Consider the following 19,177-nt stretch of genomic DNA (forward strand, 5'->3'; position numbering starts at 1 on the left):
GTGAGTGGCAGGTAACAAAAAGAGGAGTACTCCAACTGTTGTTTGTGGAATTTTGTTACACCTTGCTAACTTTTGACTAGCTGAACCACAGATGGTTACCTATATATGAAAGCTTTTACTTTCCTAACAAGATCTTGCAGGAGAAAACATTATTAAAAAGGAAATCTTTTAAAAAGATATTTGATTTAGAGTCTGATGGGGTGTGGAAGTTTTCCTTTATGGGGCAAAAAGTAAGTAAACTAAATTATTATTATTATTATTATTATTATTATTATTATTATTATTACTAAAAGTGCTTGTAGAGGATGTTCACTGTCTGAGCACCACCAATAGAAAGAACACATTTTTTCTGTCATTTAAAAACATGATGGGAAATCCGTTTTGATTTTGCCTTTATCAGCTTCTGATGTGGTTGAATATGTGTGACTCAGATTTAGGAAATCATTTCTTTTTTTATAAGTTTTGAGGTAACTCCCACAGTATGAACAGTATGAATTTTAGCATCACACATTACACAGTGTTTTAATCTCTGACTATAAACCTCTACTGCTACTTTCTGAGCTAAATTTTCAGTTAGATACATAAATTGGAAAATAATCTCTAGACAATCATTGTGAGAATGGAGGAGTTTCTGGACAAATACTGAGATAAGTGAGATATTAATAGTTGAAAATTAGATAAATCTGCACTTTGAAATTAATTATTGTATTGCAGGAGTGTCTGCTAAGGTAAATGTCCCAAACAGTATGTGTTTTACCTTCATTTCATGAAAGAGTAAACACTTCCTTACTCTGGATGATAAATAATTCAGCTAAAAGAAACACACTTTCATATTCATCAAAGTGTTGGAATTAACAAAGAATGAAGAAATTTCCATGGAGGTTTACTGAAAAATCATTTAAACATTTTTTCATTGTTGATTGTTGCTGCAGATGGAAATAATTAAAGGTCAGCAATGCTCTTTATTAACCACACAGTAAACTCATGGATCTTTGTACTGATTGTGTGGTGGAGTGGAATTTTTCTCACTCCAATTTCCTCCTTTCGACATAACAACCCCAAGGTGTGGCTTATTTGTCACTGATTACTGGGCGGAGTAGGGCACCCTTATAACTGGTTAGGTGTGTGTGTGTGCACTGCATGCTGGCAGTTGTTGTGGTTGGCTTGGCATAGTGGCTAGGTCACCTATAATCATCAGTGCCATCACTTTCTTTCTTTGCCGGGGCTTTGACGGCCCTTGAGTAGTTATACCTGCTTGTGTTTCTGCAGCATTGTGGGCCGCTGGCTGTCGAGGCCGTGTTGACACACGCATGCCAGGCAGTTTCACCTTGGCGGTGTACTGCTTGGCTGGATTGAGTTTGGTGCCAGCGGCAGTTCATTAACCCCTTTCCCTCCTGCATTGGTAAGACATCATTGTCCTTAAAGAGTGGCATGTTAACCCTGATGATGATTTGATTTGTGTTTTTTTTAGGCAGCCATCTTCCACGCTGCTGGACAGATGGAATCCATCTGCCAAGGTACATTTATTCAAACCTGCGTCTTTCAGATTTACTGGGGGGTTAACCCCCCCTCCCCCCCATTGGCGTTGTCAACACTAATTTAAATATAGATCCATTTAATCGCCTTCACTCTGCCACAATTGCACATACTTATCAAAACATATGAAAATCATTAAAAGTAACAAGAGTAAACCGCATTACAGCAGGTCTGAAAGATGTAAACCTTCCCATTCATAACACAGTTCAGTTTTCAGATTCTTTATTAAAGCTGTACATCGCTTAATAAGAGAGAAATCTAATCAGCTTTTATCACAGAAAATTGTTAAATCTCTAGAAATGACATTTTCATAATTATTACAGGAGAGTTTCGAAAACTGATTTGAGCATGTTCTGATTTAACAATTCAAAAGGAAAATAAACATTTTAATGCCACAGTGTATTGATCTTGGCTCATTCAAATAGCTTTTAAAAGAAGCAGCAGCAATGAAGCTCTTTCTGAGGCCACAACTGTTTTTTTTACTTTTTAGCAGCCGGCTGCATGTTGACGACAGTGGGGGGTTTCTTCCAATACTTCAACTCCCGATGCATCTGACACCAGGAGCACCACACGCAGACACAGGCGGTGGCGATATCTTTACAGAGAGAGCCCTGTGGAGAAATTAAGTTTGATTATCTTTCATTTCATTCCTTAGTTTTTTCTTTTTCCACTTCTTTTGAGAAGTTAATCAGACCTGAAAAGTTTTCATTTGAAAATGCAATTAGATAAATTATATTAAATTTGCAAATGTTTTACCTTGAGACCATATTTGTGTCGAATGGCAACCCTCAGAGACAGGCCAGCAGGAGGAACAAACAGAGGTATCCCAAAGGCTGCCATCACTGAGGGACTACATATGTCACACAATGGAAGACAACGATTCTCTCCAAACATTCCTGAAACAGTGCAGGCAAGACAAGGGCAGCACCAGAAACCGTAGCAGCCTGAAAACGAAGCAGTTTTACGTCACAGTGCATGTCTGAGTGGCTTTATATGAGCGAGAATAAGAACTAGAAATGACTACATTAATGCCTGATTAAATATTTTGAGTAAAAACAATTGAAAGTCAAGAATTCTTACAAGAACTGATGTCTTCACAGCAGCTAAAGAGGCCAGTGTTCCAGTCTGTCAAGGATTGTCCTGCCATGGCCCACTGGACTTTGGTCACAAACTTAGATTAAACAACCTTTTAAAACACAGAAATTAGTACACGGCAAGCAAACATATTGTTCTGAAACACATATTTATCATTAATAATATAATTAAATGCTTTCATTAGCATTAAAGGAAAATTTTATAGCTCGTTCAATTTAGCTTCAGTTACAAATGCCATAAAGACTTTTTAAACACATTCCTAAACAGCCAGATTATTTTTTGTAGCATTAAACAGAGACTGCAGCTGCCAACACCCCTTTCTAAAATATGACTCACTCTGCCTCACCTCTGCTCAGCATCAAGGAGGAAAATATGTAGTAACTAAAAATGAAAATGACTGAGAGAAAAAAAAACACATTTATATTTAAGTACTTAATTCTATTTCTAGGTCTGAAATTAAAGGACAGTTGTAAAGTATTTTAGCAGTGAGGAGCTGAAGGTTTTAAGTGGATCTGACATGGAGGTGTGTTAGCATGTGCAAAAATATACAGAAGTATGTTGAATGGGAATTTAATTGTGGTAAAATAACAAGAGAAGACATATGTTAACGTAGATCTCAATGGTGGGAACCAGTTTTTAAAAAGAGACCGTTTTATCTAGTAATTTAAAATGTGTAACATGTCATTGTTTTATCGGAGAAAAGATATGTTAACTAAACTAACTGCTGTCTTGCTAACATTACATGCAGGAAAACAGGGAATTTCTTATTATGGGTTCATAATCAACAAAACTCAAAGTAATTCACATCATCTTCAGTTTCTCTGGTGCATAATGTCTAGTAAAGAAATGATGTCTTGTGAGGAAATAACCATGAAAGACTACAAGGCACATTTTACTGACAAAGTTCAGAGCCTAAATTAATGTATGAATATGTTGTTCTATGGGTAGGTGAATGTCTTAATGAATCAGCTTCAGCTCAGCTGCAGGAAATCTGGACAACAAAACTTACAGCAATACAGACACAATCAGTTCTAAATATTAGACCTTTATTTAGCTGCTCTGTCCTTTCTAGCAGGTGAGACTAATTTCAGCCCTTCACAGACAACATAACGTATTCTTCCAGTCAGATCTCAATGGTGGGAACCAGTTTTTAAAAAGAGCCAGTTTTTTTTTATTATAAAATATTAATGTCTTAAATATCTTAACTGCTTGCAGTTTCAGTTTATTAAATTTAAGTCTCAGATTTTCAGCAAACAAACTAGAATGTCTTACCTGATGAAGCTGGTATCCTTGTGGTCACCTCAGAGTTGTGCAACAGATGCATGACCTGTTTTAGGTGTGGCTTGTCGTTCTCTATTCGGGAGCTTGTTGCAGAACCTGAAGTCTTGTGCAAAGATAGGCTAAAACAACTATCCTCATTAATAGCAAGTCATTTTAGTCTGCAGGACTGACAAACTTGTTAGACTCTAAGGCTCAAAGAATGTCGTCCTGCTACAGAGAGACACCTGACACCACAATCCTAATGTGGTCAGAGAATGAACTTTGTGCACACGTTAGTTTCCAGATCTTGTAAGGATTTCTTAAAGGTCCCATATTATACACTTTATTCCCAATCTGAGACCATTCATTAATATCTAAATGAAATATTTCCGCCATGGTATGGACAAATCGACCCTCAGTTTGAGTGCAGCGGCTTCTCTTCACCTCCCTCTTTTTAGCAGCTTCAGAAATGTGCCGTTTATGGTGGGCGGAACCCTGGTGGAGCAGCTCAGCTGTTGGCTCCGCCCATCGCATCGCCCGTCATGAGGTGATTGACAGGTTAATATATTTTCAAGCTATCAGACTAATAAGGCCGAAACGATAAAATAACTGCCAGCTCTTACCTCTCCAGCTGTGTCACGGACAGGTGGTATTGAACCTGGCTTCAGCTTCAAACGGTTGGCGAAGCCTGCTTTCCATGCCCCCATGTTGTGGAAACAGTCCTCTTTGAAATGCTGGCCACAGACATGCAAAACCTTTGGAAGTTTTCCGGGTACATTTCCTCCAAAAATAAAATTAATCCACTCAGTCCTCGTGGGTTCAGTGGATGGAAGTAAAAAAACGTTTTCGTGTTCATTTATGCAGCCACAAACAGAACAGTGCTTCTGTCGCTTAGCCATGTCCGCTAACGAGGGTTGCCGAAGAGGGAAAAACACTGGGCGCTAGGTGATTTTTAGAGGGCGGGCTTTGAGAGCCGGTAGACGGGTCCATCGCTCTGTGGGGAGTGGTTATTGTCCCTTATGACGTCATAACGTACACGCTTTCAAACAAGCTCATTTCAGCGCTTACTTCCCTAGAGGTGGAGCAGGGGGGAGAGAGAGCGCCTGAAAGAGTTTCACACTTACGGGTCTCCTACACATGCGGGGGGACCAGTATGACTGTTCCAAAACCATTAAAAAGTGAATTTTGCATAATATGGGACCTTTAAGGTATTTGTTTCCTGCAGTCTTTTTTAGAATATCTGTAAGATGACATATTTGTGCCACTAACTCAGTCTTGAAACTCGTAGACCTATGGTTTGATTTGACTGATTTTAATGTTATGTATGGCCAAGATAGCAGTGCATGCACACACTGCGTTTTTCTGTTCTTCGTCATGTGAGTCAGTGTTTTTGTACGTCTTCGTTGCATCTACCCATCCTCAAGTGCACATACAGTTGTGAGTTCCTGCTCAATGTTGACAGGGCCACTTCTTACAAGTTAAACTTCACACAAGTAGAAGAGCTACGAGACCGTGGTCTGCTCCATCACCAACCCTCAGCCCTGTACTTTGCCCACATTGGGGGTGACACAAGCGGCATGAGAGGAAGCAGAAGTGGGGCAAGGGTGGAGGTATCCAAGCTAAGCTAGCAGCTAGCCCAGACAAGCTGGCTATTTCTTCTATTCAGCTTGAGCAGCTAACCTGCTTTTGGGCAGACAGAGCTTGAGGAACGGAAGACACGCAGTGGGGGACTCTGTGTTTACATCAACGATGCCTGGTGTCGTGATGCTGCTGTGGTCTGCAAACGCTGCTCACTTTCAGTGGAGTTTATGGTCATCAAATGCTGACCGTTCTTCTTTCTGAGGGAGTTTACAGCTATACTGCTCGTTGCTGTTTACTTTACTCCAAGTGCCACTGGAAACAGGAGTGAGGCATTGAATCACATCAGTGAGCAGCAGACAGCCCACCCTGATGCCTTTCTTATCTTGGCTGGGAATTTCAACCAGGCAGACCCAAAGAGTGTGTTTCCAAAACTACACAAACACACAGACTTTCAAACACTTGGAAACAACACACTGGACCAGGTTTACACCCCCCAGAGAGGGGTTTATAAGGCCCTATTTTTAAAAAGATTCATTCCAATGTAAAGAGATTTCATTAGCTGATTTGACTTCTTTTGAATATCTTAGTTCTATTTTAAGGGACGTTTCTAAAATCCTATTTCTATTCATCTACAGACGTCCAGACAATTGTGCAAATTTTATTGATGAATTTTCTGAGTTATTGTCTGTTATCTCTACTGATTTTAACCATTTCATCTTAACTGGGGATTTTAACATTCACATAGATAACATGATGGATGGTAATGTCAAGGAATTTCTTCAATATTAGGCATGTTTGGCTTGTGGCAACATGTAAAAGAACCGACCCACATTCAAGGTCACATTCTGGACCTGGTTATTTCAATGGGTGTTTATTTCTTCTGTTGTGGTCACTGACTTGGCCTTATCTGACCATTTTTGTATTTTGTTTGATTTACTGATCACTCTGAATGTCCAAACAACCTGCTCCTCAGTTAGGAAGAAGTACATTAATGAAAGAACAAGTGCTAAGTTTGTGTAAAGCATGGCTATGTTACCAACAACCAGAGCAGAGTCAGTTGATGGACTCCTGTATCATTTCAGTCTGAAAATCTTGAATGGTTTTAACAGGACTTCCTAAAAAGAGCATTAAACATCTGCAGCTCATCCAAAACGCTGCTGCTAGAGTTTTAACCAGGACTAAGAGATCTGAACACATCACACCAGTTTTTAAATCTTTACACTGGCTTCCAGTCAGTCACAGAATAGATTTTAAAACCCTTCTGATCATTTACAAATCCCAGAATGGTTTAGGCCCAGAATACATTTGTGATATGTTCAGAGAATATAAAACTAGCAGAGCTCTTAGATCCAAAAACTCTGGTCAACTAGTCCAGCCCAGAGTTCAGAGTAAACATGGAGAAGCAGCATTTATCTGTTACGCTGCAAACAAGTGGAAGAAACTGCCTGTGGAGATTAAACTTTCACCAAATGTGGACACTTCTAAATCCAGGTTAAAAACATTTTTCTCATGTGCCTATGCATGAAATCTGCACAGTAACTTTTTAACTTGCTTTTAATTATTTTAATGTAATTTATTATTTTTGTTGTGATTCTTCCTATGTGTTGATACCTTTTACTATTTAATATCTGTAATGCTTTTGTTTTATGTAAAGCACTTTGAATTGTCCTGTACATGAAATGTGCTATACAAATAAACTGCCTTGCCTTGCCTTGCCATCCTACACCTCGGAGCCTCTGACTACATCACTGTCATGCTAATACCAGCATACAGACCACTGGCTAAAGTCACCAAACCAGTTCTCAAAGAGGTACATGTGTGGCTGGAAGGGTCCCTGGAGGTACTTAAGGACTGTTTTAATTCAACTGACTGGAGTGTGCTTAAATAGGGTGCCACCTGCAACAACACAGACCTCCAGGAGTACCCAGATGCCATCACTGCCTACATCACCAAGTCTATTGATGATGTAACAGTACTCAACACCATCAGAGTTTGGGACAATCGGAAGCCATTGTTGACAGGGGAGGTCCACAGCCTACCAACCTGCCATTCAGTGTCAGGGTGGCAAAGAAGCAGTACTCCAGGAGGATTGCACATCTCTTCAGCGACAGCAGAGACACACAGCTTGTGGCAAGGGATATAGACCATCACAGACTACAAGCCCCCACTGCAGACATGTGAAAGAACCACCTCTCTGCTCTGTGAGCAAAATGACTTCTTCTCTCGTTTTGAGGCACACAACAGCATACCTGCACAGAAGTCTCCAGCCCCTCCTGGCGAACAGGTGTTGATGCTGTCTCCAGACAGTGTGAGGAGGACACTCAGCAGGATCAGTGCTTAAGTTTCTGGCAGTGATAACTTACCTGGTTGTGTGCTGAGGGACGGATGTCTTCATGAATATCTTCAACATCTCTTTGAGCCAAGCTGTTGTCCCCAAGTGCCTCAAAGCCACCACCATCATCCCTGTCCCAAAGAAGTCGTCACCCTTCTGTTTCAACAACTACCGTCTGGTAGCCCTCACTCCCGTTCTTATGAAGTGCTTTGAATGGCTAGTGTTAAAACACAAAGCCTATCCTCCCACCCTCCCTGGACCCCTTCAAGTTTGCGTATCGATGATGCCATCTCCACTGCCCTCCACAGAGCCCTCACATATCTGGACACAAGACTCAGAATGCTGTTCATAGACTTCAGTTCGGCATTCAACACAATCACCCCCAACAGCTCATTCTGAAACTGGACCAGTTGGGAATCAACACCTCATTGTGCAACTGATTGCTGAACTTCCTGGCCGGGAGAACAGACAGGCAGTTCGGGTCGGCAGGAACACATCCAGCATCACCACACTGAACACCGGGGCCCCTCAAGGATGTGTACTGAGCCCCCTCCTCTTCACTCTCTACCCTACGACTGCACACCATCACACAGCTCCAATCTCCTCGTCAAGTTTGCATATGACATGACTGTGGTGGGTCTCATCAGCAACGACAATGAGACAGACTTCAGGAATGAGGTGAACCACCTGGCCTTGTGGTGTTAACACAACAATCTCTGCAAATTCAGGAAAGCTAGAGTCCTGGCCCTCATCATGTGCACCTTCTATAAAGACACAGTCAAGAGCTCACCGTGTGGTACAGCACCTGCTCCACTTCCTGCAGGAAGACCCTCCAGCTCATCATGAAAGCAGCTGAGAAGATTGTTTGTGCCTCTCTCCCCTCCCTTCAAAGCATCTACACCTCTCGCCTCACCCATAAAGCCCTCTGCATTGCGAGAGGCCCTATCCACCCGTCACAGAGCTTCTATCAGGACAGAGACTGCGGAGCCTGTGGGGCCAGGACCAGCAGACTGAGGGACAGCTTTGTCCACCAGGGTGTCAGGATCAGGAACTCTCTCCCTGCTCTGCCCCTCTTCCATACACACACCATGGACTCTGACAACCCCCCATCAGCACTTGAACCTTTTACACCCTCAGGTTGACATTCTCAGGAACAGGCACACAGCCACTTTAATCACTTTAACCGATAAGCTAACTCAGTCTTCTTTTTTTGCACTATAACCATAAACATATATTGCACTGACTGTAACTTGTCTTGTCTATTTATTATGTTATTTACTTAGTGATAGTACCTGTTTTATTTTGTTTGGCTTACATTCTTGTATTTTATGTATCAAGGTTTAAATGAACCAGAATTTAAATTCTCTGTTGTACTGGACATTCTGCAGAATTGACAGTAAAGCTGACTTGGACTTTACTTAAAGATTTCATACTAAAAATAATTAATGGAAATCAAAACAGTGCTAGTTTCACGCAGCCTTTTTGGCATGAGTAATTTTTCAGCTCAGCTAAAGAACTATATATAACTGAACTATTTTTCTGTCTATTTTTTTGTATTTGCTTTGAATCAATGGATCAGATTACAGTGTCCTTAGTATCTGTTTCTTTATAGATTTCTGTTGCCCTCATGCAACTGAAAGATGGAGTACTGAAACCTGTAGGAGGAACAGGCCTACAACTTGTTGTGAATCCAGAGCTGGATGATGAGCATGTGCATATAGCTGCTGTACCAAAAAAAGAAAAAAAAGAAAAAGAAGGACTTCAACAGCAATTTGCAAGGACCCTACTTTCTACTTTATCCTGATGGTACAATGATAATTAACATACCAGGAACAGAAACACCATTCATTCTGAAACACTACAAGAACACTGTGGGAAAGGCATACCAGCGCATCACAGTGTACATTTACAAGATTTCCTTAAATATTACTAGTAACTCAGAAAGTAGTAACCAAAAAGAACTATTTGTAAAATTTTAAGTAAAAATATCCAAGTTTAAATCCTATGTTTTGTCTTGTATTCACTGCTCAGTCCACTTCAGATTCTGACACGTCTGATTGAGAAGTGATCATCACAAGCTGAAGTGCTGCAGAATTCAATACAGCTGATAGTGGTGAGTGTAACATTTGCTATTATGCAAATCCGTATTGTAGGTAGGAAAGTAGTAGGGCTGGGCGAAATGAACCAAATCTTATATCTCGATATTTTTTTACCTGAATCACGATATACGATATATATCTCGATATATATCTCGATATATATATTTTTTTTGTCAAGTAACCAAACAGTAATGATGGTGGAGAATCGCACATTGACTCTGAAGCACTAACATGTGGCTCATTAATGTCTATTCTTCACATGTAGCTTCCTTTAAAAATTCCATCATACATTTAATTTGTTATCCAATTTGTTTAAGCAGTGTCTCACAATGACTTTAAGATACACATAATCTTTCTTTGACATGTGCATTCAATTCTACATAAGAAATTTATGTTCTTTGGCTTTCAGTACTTCTGTTCGCCTGTCTGTATTTCACGATTCCTGACACAGATTTTCTCTCCGACTCAGAAGAGGGCCCGGAATGTCAAGCTCTACAGTGGTAACTGCATGCTACAGGTATTTTTAATGTTCTGCAAATTCCAAGTGCAATGTTAATTTGGAAAAATTAACAGTGTATAACTGTATGTTAATTTCTTTGGAAATACACACAACTCTATGCATCTCTTGTAGTAAAAGACCAGGACTCTGTCACTGATGAGTGATGCAGAGTAAGACAGTGGTTCTTTTCTCCAGCTGTTTCTTTCTGGTTAGATGTGTACCACCATATAGATCAGGGCTACTCAATTCGGTCCTACGAGGGCCGCAATCCAGCAGGTTTTCCATGTATCCCTGCACCAACACACCTGAGTCAAATTAATGAGTCATTGTGTAGAACCTGATTGGCTGTTAGAGCCACCTAATTTGACTCAGGTGTGTTGGTGCAGGGATACATGGAAAACCTGCTGGATTGCGGCCCTCATAGGACCGAATTGAGTAGCCCTGATATAGAGAAGTTAAAGAACTAACATAGTCATGATCTATCCGGTGGTTGGGTGGAACAGCCATCTGTATCAGAAGTAATCTCAAATCTGGCACTCCAGATTGATCGCCATACTGTCAGCAGATCTAACATTTGCCGCTCTGACATCTAGGATGGAGCGGCGAGAGGATTCAAAAGGGGAACATTCTGTGATACCAAGGACCTCCTTGTGAAGTTTTGTGATGATGGAGGCAGATTTGAGGAAGGTCTTGATACCAGTAGTCCAAACAGAGACTTCCTACCCTCTTGATGAAAAGGCTGAACAAACGACCCATATTTGATGGTCCTGAAGAAAGCCACTACCTTGTCTACAATTCAACAGGTATAGTTTTGTGGGGATTATTTTAAGGGAAAAGTACATCAATCATGCCATGCTTGTAATGCAGTCCAGTGTGTCAACCAATTTAACACTTACTCTCCTTGAGCAGCAATCAGAGAAGATGAATATAGTCAAAAGCATCTGATTAACCACATCTAAGGGCAGTCCAGTTTCAATCCATCTATTGGAGACATCACAGATGAAGAAATAGGGAAAGTGCTGCAGCAGGAACGAGGGTCATAGAGGTTTGTTATGATTTGGCAAAGGTGAAAGGTACCATGCTTGTCAACTAAACCTTTCCGCCATAATAGCTTTGTGATATTATTTCTTATTGATCTTTGCACTTAAAATGAGTGACAGACATTCAATCTTTAGACTAAAGATGCATCCACATTGAAGAGCCTGCAGGACCTGATTGTCTAGAACAGCACTATGCTGCAGACTGCAGGGTGTTTTAAACATGTTGTCACTGCAGAAAAAACACTAAATTGTCAAGGAGTACCTTAGATGGTATATAATTGAGAAGAACTACACAGTAATTGAAAGGGAGTGTATTTTATTGGTTTTGCTCAGAAGGAGTTCAGAGTAAAACATGTTTCTATTACTTAAAATGCACTGTATTATTGTATTTTAGGTTCAAAGATGGACTTGCCAGCTTGCAGTTTCTAACAGCACTGCAGCAGTATCCTACAGTCCTAACACCATTCTCTGCCATTCAAATGATAAGTTATCTGCTACAGACTTGGAAAACATCTTCCAACCCCAGCTTAGTCCTGTCGGAAGCAACATGAGGGTGCTAGAGAACAAAACTAGAAGTTTCTGGGCAGACTGCCTTCTTGACTGTGTAAATTTTATTAACATAATTCCATTTTTTTTCATTTTTTGGGGGGGAGAATCACAATTTTCATTAAATTAGATAAAATGTTTTCTACTTTTAGACAAAGAGTTCTGTGACTCTGGAGATTTTCATGTTGGCCTCAGGTGTGCCATGCATACCTCCTGCTGGCATGGATCCTTGGCTGCACCTTCAGTTACTTGACAGTTCCAAGTCCCTATGGTTAATACATGTGCCAACAATTTAAAGCTGCCTTCATCTTGTAAGACTCAATGTCTGACCTGTTGTGTTTTAAGAAGCATGTTGTCATGTAGGGACAATTCAGTCTTAAGCGAGAGAGTAAATTGTTTCAACAATAATTTAGCAAAGCCAAGGTTAGCATAGCCTTCACTGACAAAATCATATACACTAAAGACAAAAATGTGGTCTGAAGTATAACACAAAGTGTCAAAGAATGACTTATATGGGATAAAAATCTTTTTTTGGGAAAGTATGACCACAAGCTTTTAATTCACTGGTTAGATGTGGAAGTTCCATGTAACATCTGGTTCCCGCAAATTCATCTGTTTGCTCAGATCTAAAGGAACAAAGAAGTGCTGCCATCAACCCATTTTCTGTGCCACAGTCTGTGCGGAGGCGCATTGGAATAACTCCAAATTCAGCTACACACTTACAGCTTACAGCTAACATCCTCGATTGACAAGATGGTCTCTGAAACTGATGGTTCACAACCTTTATTGAACAGCCGTGTATGTAAACACACTGTAAGAGCTACAACATAAACAAAATGCAATTAGTAACTCTTAACCCATAAGAGCCCGACGTGACATATTTGTCACATACAGTTTCTGAGACATTTTGCTTCAATTTATGGTATAAACGTTGCTTAAAATCCTGTTGAACACAATCTGATACTTGTCTTCTGTCCCCTAATAGATACCCAGAAGCAGAACCACATATTTTTAAACTATCACATGGTAATAAATGGTAGATACCCCCCCCCCCCCCACCTCAAAAAATGTAAATTTCTTTGTTACATTTTGTTAAAGGGCCATATAAAGACCTCATATTAAAAAAATCTTTTCTTACCATTTTTTCATGGGTCAGGCCTTTATGGGTTAAAATTATGTTTTTATCTTATTTATTATACCTCATGAATGACCTTGTACTTAATTCCCTTTTAACAATCTATTCAGACTGCTATTGCTATGTATATTTGTCCTGTGTATTTATTAAACATTTCAACACAGTCTTTTGCTCTTTTAAATTTTACACAAAATGAAATATAGCTGACATGTTGCAGCTATACTTGACCTTGTGTTATATTAACATTGAAACTAGTAAAACAGCATTGCTGACAAAGCATGACTTTTATTAAAGAGTGTGAGCACCCTCTAGTGGAGGGGTCATCAATCGTTTTGAAACCAAGAGGTACTTCATGGGTATAGAGTCATGTGATGGGCTACCAGTTTAACACACTCTAAAATAACACATAATATATATATATATATATATATATATATATATATATATATATATATATATATATACATTCATTCAGAGGTATGGCCTTTGGTGAAATACTTGTGAATAGGTTCATCCACCGAAAAAGAAAATTTAGATTCTTTGTTTGTCTCCAGTGGTCAAAACACACTAGAGTTTATAGAGTAAGCCTTGTAAAAGGCAAGCCTAAGTAGTGAGATTTTAAACTGTATTTTAAGGATGTCTCCATTTTTCTAAATTGTATTTTTTTTCTATATTTGTAGCATTTTTTATATGTAGCATGTTTTGAGTTTCACAAGAATTTAGTACAATATTTCTCAATCCAGGTCTTCAGGACCCACTGCACTGCATTTTTTAAATTACAGCAACAGTTATGGTGGTCAAATCAGCTTCTCTATATGGCCACATTGCTACCTCTAACATGCAATAACTCATTATTTACACATCACAGTTAATGTTTAATTAATAAACATTATCAGTTTTTTACTTACTTTGCACACTTTTCTTAAAAATCTCACCACCTTTCATCCATTACGACTTAAAATTGTATATTTCCTGTGACGTATGTCCATCGCCACTCACATTGTCCATCCATCCATCCATCCATTTTCTGCCACTTATCTGGAGTCGGGTCGCGGGGGCAGCTGCCTAAGCAGGGAAACCCAGACTTCCCAATCCCCGGCCACATTCACCAGCTCATCCGGAGGGATCCCGAGGCATTCCCAGGCCAGCCGAGAAATGTAGTCAGTCCAGCGCGTCCTAATTCTTCCCCGGGGCCTCTTTCCAGTGGGACGTGCCCGGAACACCTCACCAGGAGGCGTCCAGGAAGCATCCATGCCCGAGCCCCCTCATCTGGCTCCTCTCGATGTGGAGGAACAGCGGCTCTACTCTGAGCCCCTCCCGGATCACAGAGCTCCTCACCCTATCTCTAAGGGAGAGCCCGGCCACCCTGCGGAGAAAACTCATTTCGGCCGCTTGTACTCGCGATCTTGTTTTTTCGGTCACTACCCACAGCTCATGACCATAGGTGAGGGTAGGAACGTAGATCGACCGGTAAATCGAGTGCTTTGCCTTTTGGCTCAGCTCCCTCTTCACCACGACAGACCGATGCAGAGTCCGCATCACTGCAGATGCCGCACCGATCCGCCTGTTGATCTCCCGCTCCATCCTTCCTTCACTCGTGAACAAGACCTCGAGATACGTGAACTCCTCCACTTGGGGCAGGACCCTATTGTAGACCCTGAGAGAACACTCCACCCTCTCCAAAAAGGGTGGGTACTCTGAACTGCTATTTGGTGCATAAGCACAAACAACAGTCAGGACCCATCCCCCCACCCGAAGGTAGAGGGAGGCTACCCTTTCGTCACCCGGGGTAAACCCCAATGTACAGGCGCCAAATCGGGAGGCATTGAGCATGCCCACACCTGCTCGGCGCCTCTCACAGGGAGCAAATCCAGAATGGAAGAGGGTCAAGCCCCTCTTAAGGACATGAGTTCCAGAGCCCAAGCCGTGTGTTGAGGTGAGTCCAACTATATCTAGCCGAAACCATTCAACCTCGCCTACCAGCTCAGGCTCCTTCCCCGCCAGAGAGGCGACATTCCACGTCCCTAGAGCTAGCTTTTGCAGCCGAGGATCAGACCGCCAGGGTCCCCGCCTCTGGCAGCCGCCCAGCTCACAGTGCACCCAACCCCTATGGCCCCTCCTGCAGGTGGTGAGCTGCTGAGCCCGACTGGGCCCCGTGGGCAAAGGCCCGGCCACCAGGCGCTCGCCTCCATGCCCCACCTCCAGGCCTGGCTCGTTTTTGTGTTACGATGTGTTTAATTGTGAAGTGAAAAGACTAATGAATTATTCAAGCTGTAAAATTCCTGCACTGAAGGTTTTTTATTGTCAAAACATTCCTTGCTGTTTTCATCCGAAAATTATTTCTGGAATCAGAGTTTACAGATGTTTATCCATCTACTGCTACAGGGCGTTCGACTGGATGTAAGCCCTGATGTGAAAAATAGGTGGAGATAAGATGGCAGACGCACCTTCTCCACAATTATCTATCCACTGATAAAATGGAAACAGTTATGCATTTAAGTGTTTCTCACAATGGCTTTAATGTCATAAGCTAAAGAGCCTTATACACTCTGTATTAAAGCTAAAAAATTAAATACAAAGGTACCCAAATCTCTTACCTTATTAAAAGCAACAATTGAAAACAACTGTGTGAAAAACACAGTGTGTAAATAAGAAAGTTAAAATATCCACACTATCTCAATGGGGCATAAAAAGGACATTTAGATGTTGCTTGGTGGTTTTTGGGAGGGCTGCGACTGCCGTCCTGTGGTGAGTTGTTTTCTTTTAGTTTGTCTTAAAACCAGCAGGTGGCACCCCAGAAAAGTTTAAAGGATAAATTCATCTAAAATGGACTTCATGGAATTCTTCCTCGGGGGAGTAAATAGTAAATTATTTGTGTATTTTCTGATCAAATCTAATCAAATGATCAACCTATTTGTTTCATGAATATTAGATTTGTTTTATTGCTTGTAATTAAATTTAGAGCTTTTAATCAGAATCCAAACAAGGTACTTTTTGCCATAAATGTTACAGCAAAGTAAATCTGCGATTGGGCCTCGAATAAATGTGGTTACAGATGACCGGCAGGAGGAGGACCCGAGTCCTGGAGACAGGCAGATGCCAGAACTCAAGACTTTATTGCAGGTAACAAAAAGTGCTGCTAGACAGGATTAACAAAATATTTAAATCTGATTTAGAAGAATCAATCAATCAGTCAATCAATCAATCAGTCAGTCAGTTAGTCAAACTTTATTAATAGAGCATTTTTTTCATAAAAAGAAATGTAATAGAAAGTATTTATATACACACCCACAAGTCACACATTTACACTACATGTGCACACACATGCACATAATCACACACCCACACATACAAAGTTATATATGTTATATTCTAATCTGAAATAAAAGGAATAAAAACAAAACACAAACAACGGTAAGTCTTAAGTTTTTTTTATTTATATCTACATTCCCAGCTGCCCTTGGGTTCTCTGGTAGGCTGTTGCACAGGCAAGGCCTATAAAAACTAAAAGATGCTTCTTTATATGTTTTAATCCCTACTTTAGGAGTAAGACACCAGTACACAGTGACCTGAGGGCTGCATACACATGTGACTGACAGGGAAGGAGCTAGGACAAAGATGAAGATGATACCAAACAAAGGAAAAACCCGAACAGAAATATAATGAAGAACATGATTACAGAGAACAAGTATGGTAATCAGAAACTGAGCTTCTGTTGTGATACAAAAAATATGTAAAATGCAAATCTAAAACAAAGAAAACCCATCCTAAATGTAACAACTGAAAACCAAAAAACCACACTTTAGAATTAAAAACAGGGCATAAAACAAAAATCCAACAGAACTTAAGCCACCTAACCCAGACAACCTAAAACCTAAAAAAGTAACATAACTGAACCAGAAACACAGCATGATCAATGTAAAGAGTTCTATAGGAACACAGTTAAAATTCCCAATAGCTTAGTTAATTAAATACACTAAAAAGATCAGAACAAGTAGCGGGGTTATTCTGGAGGCATTGCAACTCCTGGTTGGCTCACAAAGCCAGCTGTACAAACGTTTGCAGGCATCATCACAGGGTTAGGCTGCATGCTGTAAAGAGCCTGTGGCTGCATGCTGACCAGAGCCTGTGGCTGCATGCTGACAAGAGTTTGAGGCGGCATGTTGACGATTGTTTGAGGCTGCATGTTAATGACAACAGGGACTTTCATGCGATGTTTTAACTCACGATGCATCTGACACCAGGAGCACCAGGAGCAACAACAGGAAATTGCGATGTCCTTCCAGAGAGACCCCTGCAAACCAGCATGTTAAAACACTATTGAATGTTTTTCATTTTATTACTCCCAATTCTGCATAATTTAGCATATTTTGCATCATACCTTGATACCATATCTGTTACGCATGGCAGCCCGTACAGATAAGGCTGCAGGAGGAACAATCAGAGGTGTCCAAAGAAGTGTCATTGCAGAAGGAAGTATATCACATAAGGGGAGACAACTGTTCTCTCCAAATCTTCCTGAAACGGTGCAGGTAAGGCAAGGTCCACACCAGAAACCATAGCAACCTGAAAAACACATGAAAGTACAGATATTTAGGGATCCAAACCTTCGTTCTGTAAGTCAGTGTTAGATTTTAAACATCAGTTTTTAACTTTAATCTTACAAGTGCTTGCATCCTCAAAGCAATCGCCGAGACCACTGCTCCATTCTGTCTGGGGTTTTTCTGCCATCAGCTGTCAAAGTTCAGCAGTGAATAGTTATGTGAGTGCAGCAGGAGAGACTAAAGTAAGACAAGAAGTAAACGCCAGTAAATTCCAACAAGACTTTGGACCTGAGTGCCTTAGGAAGATACGAGCTGTATAGTTACCCTGGATGCCATTCCCCTGGTTTCCAGTGCTACAGTAAAGAACTTTTGACTCACATATAAAACAGGTTTCGAGGGCCACTTTCTTTCTCTTAGATAATATTGCCAAATTTAGGAGCATTCCGTCTCCGAGTGATGCAGGAAAAAGTAGTCCATCATTTGTTACTTCAAGACTGGACTACTGCTGTTGTGTGTTTAGAATCATTTGTTATTTGTTTATTAGTTGATTTAGTTGACTGGACTCCGGTGCCTAGCTGGGGGGCACGAGAAAGAGGGCATGATGGTCGGGTAGAGGGAGGTTTGTGGAGTCAACGTGGCACGAGGTACCTGGATGATATCAGTTTGGATGAAGGTGCTCATAGTGGGAGTAGAAAAGTAGTGAGGGAGGAAATTAAACTTATTCTTAAATTTCGGAAAGAGGATGAACATTATGCTTAGCCTGTAGCTTTGTTGAGGGAAGTGAAGGAAAAAACTTGATGAGGTTGACATGTTCAACTGACTTGGTGAGTTTGATAGTGTGTAAGACGGAAGAGCAGAGAAATAAAGCACTACAGGTTGACAGCATTTGCAAGAAAAAAGTGGATCACATAAGGGTGCTGGGGGGGACTATAGCTAGCCGGGGAGTTAGTAAGGGGATTCCACTGGATGAGGACCTGGACAAACTAAAACGTAGTATGTATGGGGTGGAGGTGTCTAAACTCAAGAGGTTGCAAAGGACTGTTAACGGTGAGAGGGTGGATAGTTTGTCTGCGCTTTTCAAATTTTTGGGCTCTGTGCTCCCTGATAGGGTTAAGATAGGTTGTGTGAGTTTTCCAGTGAAGCAATGTGTTCCTTCCCCGCTGCGATGCTACAAATGCCAAAAGTTTGGTCATGTAGCTGCAGTTTGTAAGGGAAAGCAGAGATGTGGTGCGGGAGCACAAAATATCGGAATGTAAAGTTGGTGTACAGGAATAATGCTGTAACTGTGGTGGGCTGCCCAGGGTGACGTTTGGTGGGTGTGAAATCAGGAAGAGAGCTGAGGAAATCCAGCGTGTGAGAATGGCAAGTGACTTGAATTATGCAGAAGCTGTTAAGAATGCGGATGGGCTGCAGAGGAAAGTTGAGTTGGTGCACAGTAGGAGACCTGAGGTAGACCAACCTGACGACAGGCAGACCGCATTAGCAGTTGACAGGCTCATTTTGTTTGTTG

General features: G+C 41.0%; 2 protein-coding genes and 1 pseudogene across 2 annotated transcripts in view; 1 reads left to right on the plus strand and 2 right to left on the minus strand.

Annotated features, from left to right (window-relative positions):
• Positions 1 to 1,741: 1,741 nt before the first annotated feature.
• On the minus strand, positions 1,742 to 4,025 carry LOC121653737 (cornifelin-like). The gene is made up of 4 exons (XM_042007398.1): positions 3,904 to 4,025; positions 2,617 to 2,722; positions 2,293 to 2,480; positions 1,742 to 2,147 (listed from the first exon to the last, which is right to left on the minus strand). The coding sequence occupies exons 2-4, from the start codon at positions 2,681 to 2,683 to the stop codon at positions 2,016 to 2,018; spliced, it is 387 nt and encodes a 128-aa protein (XP_041863332.1). The 5' UTR covers positions 2,684 to 2,722; positions 3,904 to 4,025; the 3' UTR covers positions 1,742 to 2,015.
• A 4,313-nt stretch (positions 4,026 to 8,338) lies between these two features.
• On the plus strand, positions 8,339 to 12,264 carry LOC121653036 (annotated as a pseudogene).
• A 4,206-nt stretch (positions 12,265 to 16,470) lies between these two features.
• Positions 16,471 to 19,177, minus strand: part of LOC121653735 (cornifelin-like) — a 28,639-nt gene continuing 25,932 nt past the window's right edge. The window contains exons 3-5 of the mRNA XM_042007396.1: positions 17,788 to 17,857; positions 17,505 to 17,689; positions 16,471 to 17,417 (exon numbers count right to left, since the gene is read on the minus strand). Coding sequence (XP_041863330.1) covers positions 17,127 to 17,417; positions 17,505 to 17,689; positions 17,788 to 17,854 — 543 coding nt within the window. The 5' untranslated portion in view covers positions 17,855 to 17,857 and the 3' untranslated portion in view covers positions 16,471 to 17,126. The remainder of the gene's footprint in view (positions 17,418 to 17,504; positions 17,690 to 17,787; positions 17,858 to 19,177) is intronic.

Source organism: Melanotaenia boesemani, chromosome 14, assembly GCF_017639745.1.
Source record: "Melanotaenia boesemani isolate fMelBoe1 chromosome 14, fMelBoe1.pri, whole genome shotgun sequence".
NCBI lineage: Eukaryota > Metazoa > Chordata > Actinopteri > Atheriniformes > Melanotaeniidae > Melanotaenia > Melanotaenia boesemani.